This window comes from Lynx canadensis, chromosome B1 (genome assembly GCF_007474595.2).
Source record: "Lynx canadensis isolate LIC74 chromosome B1, mLynCan4.pri.v2, whole genome shotgun sequence".
Taxonomy (NCBI): Eukaryota; Metazoa; Chordata; class Mammalia; order Carnivora; family Felidae; genus Lynx; species Lynx canadensis.
In genome coordinates, this window is record NC_044306.2 from 205,640,015 (window position 1) to 205,646,014 (window position 6,000).

Below are 6,000 nucleotides of genomic sequence, written 5' to 3' on the forward strand. Positions count from 1 at the left end.
GGCGCATCTGGGCCTTGGTAAGCAAAGCTCGGCACGTTTGAAGGGGCGACATCACCAAGACCGTGGTGGTTCCCTGACCACATGGACTGGAAACCGGCAACAGCAAGGGGAGCGTTCGGTCTTCAGACGCTTACACGCCGGGCACACACGGGCCGTTAGGAGACGGGGCAGCGTGCGGGGCAGAAGGAAGCGGCGTGGGATCCCGAAGTGAGGGGCCGCGGCCCTGGCGGGGCTGAGCGGGCACAGGGCAGCACGTGGGCTCTGGGCACCAGGGACCCTCTGAGCCGTGTCGTGACCCGCCCCACGGGTGTTTGAAAAGACAGCAAGATAAACCCCAAGCAAAAAGAAGGGAGATGGGAAAAGCGCCTGGATCTGTGAAACAGAAACAAAATCTCGTTCTTTGAAAGGATGAAGAGAAGTCAGAAAGCCGTAAAATAGACAAAAAGACAAAGCTCTATTAAAACCAGTTGGGAAGGACGACATCGGGAGTGAGGTGGGGGGGGGGGGTCCCTGCAGACCTAGAGGCTCTGGAGGGTGACGAGGGACACCCGGACTCCTGGGCGCCGGCCACCAGCAGAACCCAGCCGGCGCAGAGTCCATCCCTGGGGCAGCCCCGTGACCGTGACGGGAACGAGTTCAGAGTCGACAGGACCCCACAAGGGGTGTTTTCCCAAATGTTTAAAGAATTCGAACCAATCCACGTGGCGTCTTCCAGGAAATGGGAAGAGGACAGATGCCTTCCAGGTGGTCTTGGGGAGCCGGTGTTACCCTGACCCCCAAATCGAGGGTCCGTACGAGAAAAGACGCCCGTGGGGCCAGTGTCCCTCATGAATGCAGATGCACACGTCTGCAGCACAGCTGAGGCAAAGAGAATTTGTCGTCGCTCAGAACGAGCTGTGCCCCACAACCATGGAGGGTTTGTTCCAGGAACGTGAGGCTGTTCCCCATTCCACGGCTAGTTAACAGAGTCCACCCTGTCCCGGGCCGGGCAGGAGCTGTCCTCGACCCCGTCAACGGTGTATGAGAGGCTGTTGGTGGTAAACGGCGTGGGCTCGTGTTCCGGGGCCGGCGGACGCAGGCCCGGTGAGGGTGGCGGGGGCACGTGGAGGGGCAGACTGCGCTCACGGGTCTGTGGCTTGAGCACAAGCTTCCTACCAGGAAGCCCAGTGAGGGTTTCTGGAGCCACGGGCGAGCTCGTAGTAACACTTGTGTGGAGAGTCGGAGGCCCTGAGTGACGGGAGTATTTCTGTAATGGAAGAATGGTGTGGGAGGCGTCCCTCCCCCCGGCTTCAGGCTTAGTCTGTAGCTGCTGAAGTCAGCACCGCCTGGTGTCAGCCGAACGCAGCGGGACCCACACGTGGACCCACACGTGCGGGCCCAGCCGGTTTTCGACAGGGGTGCCCGGCCACCCGCAGACGGCGCTGGGGCGATGCGGCCTCTGCAGGCAGAAGCACACCCTAAACCTCACGTCCCCCTGCCAGGGGGCTCAGAGCCTGTCATAGATTTAAGCGTGAATGTGAAAGATGACAGAGCCCGTAGGAGAAAACGTAGGGGAATATCTCTGGGGCCTAGGGTTCAGTTTACCTGTCCCCTAGGCCACGAACCGCGACACAGAAAATAACCTTGGACTTCATCAGAACGAAGTCTTCTTTGCTGAAGGATAGAAAGTTGAAATGCAGACGTAGGAGGAGCATTCTTGGACCGTGTGTCTGACCTAGAACTCACAGCGAGGGTACACGAGAACGGTGAAAACAAAAACCCACTTAGAAAAATGGGTGGGTCGTGACGCGGTAGCCACTGGAAGGCTGCGGGGGTGCCCCGAGCACGTGGCCACGGTGAAATCACTAGCAGCACGAGGCGCTGATGGGGATCAGGGGGAACAGTCTCACCCGTGTGGCTGGTGGGAACGTGAAACAACACGGCCGCTCCAGAAAAGAGTCCGTCGGTTTCTCAAGAAAGTAGATGTGTGGCTGCCATTCATCCCAGAGAAAGGACAGGATTTTGTGCACAGTGTTCGAAGCAGCCTCGTCCGGAACTGCCGAAAACCAGAGCCAGCCGTGAGGCCCTCCCAAGGGCCAGTGATCGAGCAGACCTCCCGCCGTGTGTCACTACTATGGGATGCTCCTCAGCAATGAGCAGGAACGGGTCCTGAGCACAGGGCACCAACTGCAGAGCTCACCTGCTCTCTGATTCCATTTCTAGAACACTCTTGAACTGACAGTCCCGGAGATGGAGAGCAGAGGAGCGTCCTGATGCGTGCACGTGCTAACCACGCGCACACGCCGGCGTGCCCTCCAGCTGGCAGGTGCTGGGCGGCTGGTCTGGCACAGCCCGCGTTGCGTGAGCCGGGCCTGGGGGCCCTGGAGCCCGTCGTGCGGCCTCCCGGCAGTCTGGTTCCGTCTGGTTCCAAGTCAAAAGTTAAAGAAGCAGCACTTGTCCCCACTGTCCCCTAGCCCTTGGGGACCGTCCAGCTGCGGGGGCCACCTTGACGGCTGCCCCGTCCTGGCCTCTGAGCTGAGTGTCCGTTTCCAGCATGTGTGCGGGCTTGAGTGCTGGGAACTTCGGGGACTGAGCAGCTGTCGCGTCTGACACTCGCCCACTGTGAACTGTCTCCCCAGGCTCGCCTGCTGGATTTGCTCCTGGAGGTTTCGGCCCTAAAACCGCCCCCCCTCCCTCAGGCGGCAGCTCCTGGCAGCAGACCAGTCGGCCCCCGGCCCAGAGCGCCCCATGGCCCCCGCAAGCCAAGCCACCCGCCAAAGCCTGTGCACAGCCAAGGCCTAACTACACCGCCAACCTAAGTGTGATCGGCGGCCGAGAGGAGAGGGGTTTCCGCACCCCTAGCTTCGGTGAGTTTGCGCTCCCCCTCCCATGTGAGGCTTTGCCTGGTTTGCTGGGAAGTAGTTACAGCAAAATCTGCTTTGTTTTCTCCAACTAACAGCTCGTCCCGGGAAAGCGTGTTCGGGGGAGGGGGGCGTGGGGGGGCGGCTGCTCTGGGGGGACCGTGTCCACGGTGTGTTCCTCTCGTTCCCGGGCCGGCATGGGCCAGGCAGCCTTCGGGGAGGCCATGGTCACAAGGGCCAGGACGCGGCGGCCAGGCCCACGCTGTCCGGGAGCCTTCTAGCCTGGGCCTGGCTGCCATGTCTGTCGTGGAGACGGCACATCCACGTTGACTCCAGGAGGTGACGGAGGTGGCTGTCCTTGGAGCCCTCAGGGTCGTTGAGCCAGAAATGGTGGCGCAGGCTGCGGGCTCTGTATGTGGGGCCAGTTCCTGAGCGACAGAACCGTCCTCGCTGCGCTTCTCCTGAAGTGTGGGGGCAGCACCGCGCCCTCCACGGAAGGTCTCCCCCGGTGTGCACGCACGGCCAGGGCCCGCGGCGCTGCATCCGTCTGCCAAGCCTCTGTTCTCCCCTAGGTCAGAAGCCGAGAGTGTCCGAGAGCGACTTTGAGGACCTGCTGTCCGATCAGGGGTTCTCCTCCAAGTCTGACAGGAAGGGGCCCAGGACCATGGCAGAGATGCGGAGGCAGGAGCAGGCCAGAGACGCAGACCCACTCAAGCTGAAGGTGAGGGCGGCCTGGGCACCCCGGGGCTGCGGACGTGATTGGCCTTCACCCTGAGCCTCTCGGACGCAAAAGGTCTTTGGTCCAAGGTGCTCGCAGAGCTGGCAGCTGCTGTTTCGGCCTGGCTGACTTGCCGGAAGCGTTTTGGGGTGATGATTTTGTGCCTCACCCCTCTGGAGACCTGGCCAGTGGGACCCGTCCCCGGTGCCATCAGGCCAGTGAGCCGGCCCAGCGCCAAGCCTGGCCCAGGGGAGAGCCGCTCAGGGCACCTGGGGTGACAAGGGCCATCTGCCGGGCATGGCTGGCTGTGAGATGCAGCGCTGCTGAGGGGACGGGGCGGGGGGGCGGGGGGGTGGGGTGGGGGGCGGGTCAGGGCGTGTTCTCTGTGCAGGACAGTTCACCGGGCAGCTCTGAAAGCCCCCCCAGGGCTGATGTGGCCTTGGGGGTCATCTGAAACCCCCCCCTCCCCCCCGCCCAGGAGCCAGGCCTCTTGTCCTCATTGGACACTGGGATCCTGGGGCAGGCAGGGCCACGGTGGGAGGGTGTCTCTGAATGTCCCGCTGACAGCCAGGCCCCTGGCCTCTGTGTGATGTGTAGTCAGGCCCCTGGAGTACTGTTGATCGTCCTGGGGCATTGGGTCAGCGTCTGGTCCTAACAACTCACGGTAGAGCCTTGCCCCATGCGGTGGACCGTGCACGGAGCCCTGGGGATGATGGCCAGTGGCTTGGCGGGCAGAGAGGGCAGAGGCCCCGACCCGTGCTCGGCAGCACCTGAGCGTCCCGCCCCGCAGCTCCTGGAGTGGACGGAGGGCAAGGAGAGGAACATCCGTGCACTGCTGTCCACCCTCCACACCGTGCTGTGGGACGGGGAGAGCCGCTGGACCCCTGTGGGCATGGCCGACCTGGTGACCCCCGGGCAGGTGAAAAAACAGTACCGCCGTGCTGTGCTGGCGGTCCACCCGGACAAGGTGAGCGCCGGGCGGGGGGCACGTGAGCAGGTCGGCGGTGGGGGGGCAGCTGGGAGCAGGTTCAAGGCCCCCTCACCCCCTGGTCCGGTCCCTCAGGCCGCAGGCCAGCCATACGAGCAGCTCGCCAGGATGATCTTCATGGAGCTGAGCGACGCTTGGGCCGAGTTCGAGAGCCAGGGCTCCCGGCCCCTCTTCTAAGCCCACGGCGGTTGAGGCTCCGCGTGTGGCTCGTGGAGCCAGAAACTGCTGGGCTCCACCTGGAGGGGCCTGTCTGTGGCCGTCGTGGCGTGGGCTCACGTGGCCGCACCCGCACCGTTGTGGGCACCACCCCCGGAGGGTGCGTAGCAGACGCCGCTCCCCACTCCGCGGCACGAGGAAAGAAAGCATTCCAGAGCCTCTGAGTCTCCTTTTCGTTTTCTGGTCCTGAAGGAAACGTGTTGATGACATTCCCCCAACGGTTGTCGCGGTTTGTGATTTGTTTCATTTTGTCCAGTGGCCATTGCCTCGAGAGCGCGCTGCTCAGCTGGCCCGCCCCGAATCCCACTCGTGGACGCTGACTCCTCCTGTGCGTGACCAGCCCGGCAGCCGCTTGTACATAATTAAACTATTTTCTGATGACGCTTGTCTTGGCGCCTCGTGACCCCTCTGCAGCTGTGCCGCATCTGGCCGGTCTCAGCTCTGACCCCAGAGATGGAGTGCGGGAACCCCGCCCGGTGGGCCTCGCCCTGGGCACGGCACGGGGCCAAGACAGAAGGCCGTGGCGCGGATGCGTCAGCCCTGGCGTGTGACCCCACCCCCACCCGCCGTGTCCTGCTGGCTCCCTTCTCGCAGTGGGACGGGCATGGGGCCTTTGGATCGTCGCTTAGGGAATTGAGAACCATCGCTCTCTTTTCACGAAAAGCTTGTTGGAGAAGAGCCAGGTGCCCAGTGTCACGTGGCAGAGACGTGGCTGCCACGACTGCACAGGCCGGGTCGCCGTGGCGTGCGGTCTTAGGGGGTGGCGCACATCAGCACGAAGCTTTGGTCAGAAGAGACTTTCCAGGCTCCCGGGGTCATCCTGCTCCTGCCGCGGCGCCCCTCCATCCAGGTCAGCACCGCAGGCCTCAGAGTTTGTGTGCACCCCCTTCTTTACCTGACGTGAGTTCCGGAGTCCAGTGTGATGCTGGGTAGAATTGAGGACCGTTGCAGGACCTGTCATGGGAGGGGTGTGGACCGGAGAGGGGGCAGCCCCTGTCCCACACCCGTCTCTTGGATGGGACGTGCGAGTTGGTGTGGACTTGGCTCCCTGGTCACAAAGGCCTCCGTGTGAGCCTGTAAACACCACTGGAGGGGCCGCGTTGGGGCTGCTGGGAGCCCAGCCCCGATGTCCTCAGATAGTTGGACGCTCTGACCTGAAGCTCAGAGCCCACCTTCGACTGCCCGTGACCATGTTGTCCTAAACTGGCCACCACTGTTGTCACTGCGGCTGGGAGCCC

At 63.1% G+C, this 6,000-nt stretch overlaps 1 protein-coding gene across 7 annotated transcripts in view; it reads left to right on the forward strand.

The window, feature by feature from the left end:
• GAK (cyclin G associated kinase) overlaps positions 1-5,143 on the forward strand; it is a 53,067-nt gene extending 47,924 nt beyond the window's left edge. For 6 of the 7 annotated variants that reach the window (XM_030314409.1, XM_030314412.1, XM_030314413.1 and 3 more), the window contains 4 exons: positions 2,619-2,846; positions 3,413-3,561; positions 4,349-4,525; positions 4,622-5,143. In XM_030314409.1, coding sequence (XP_030170269.1) covers positions 2,619-2,846; positions 3,413-3,561; positions 4,349-4,525; positions 4,622-4,723 — 656 coding nt within the window. In that variant the 3' untranslated portion in view covers positions 4,724-5,143. The remainder of the gene's footprint in view (positions 1-2,618; positions 2,847-3,412; positions 3,562-4,348; positions 4,526-4,621) is intronic. The other variant, XM_030314410.1, reaches the window with a different exon arrangement.
• Positions 5,144-6,000: the final 857 nt, after the last annotated feature.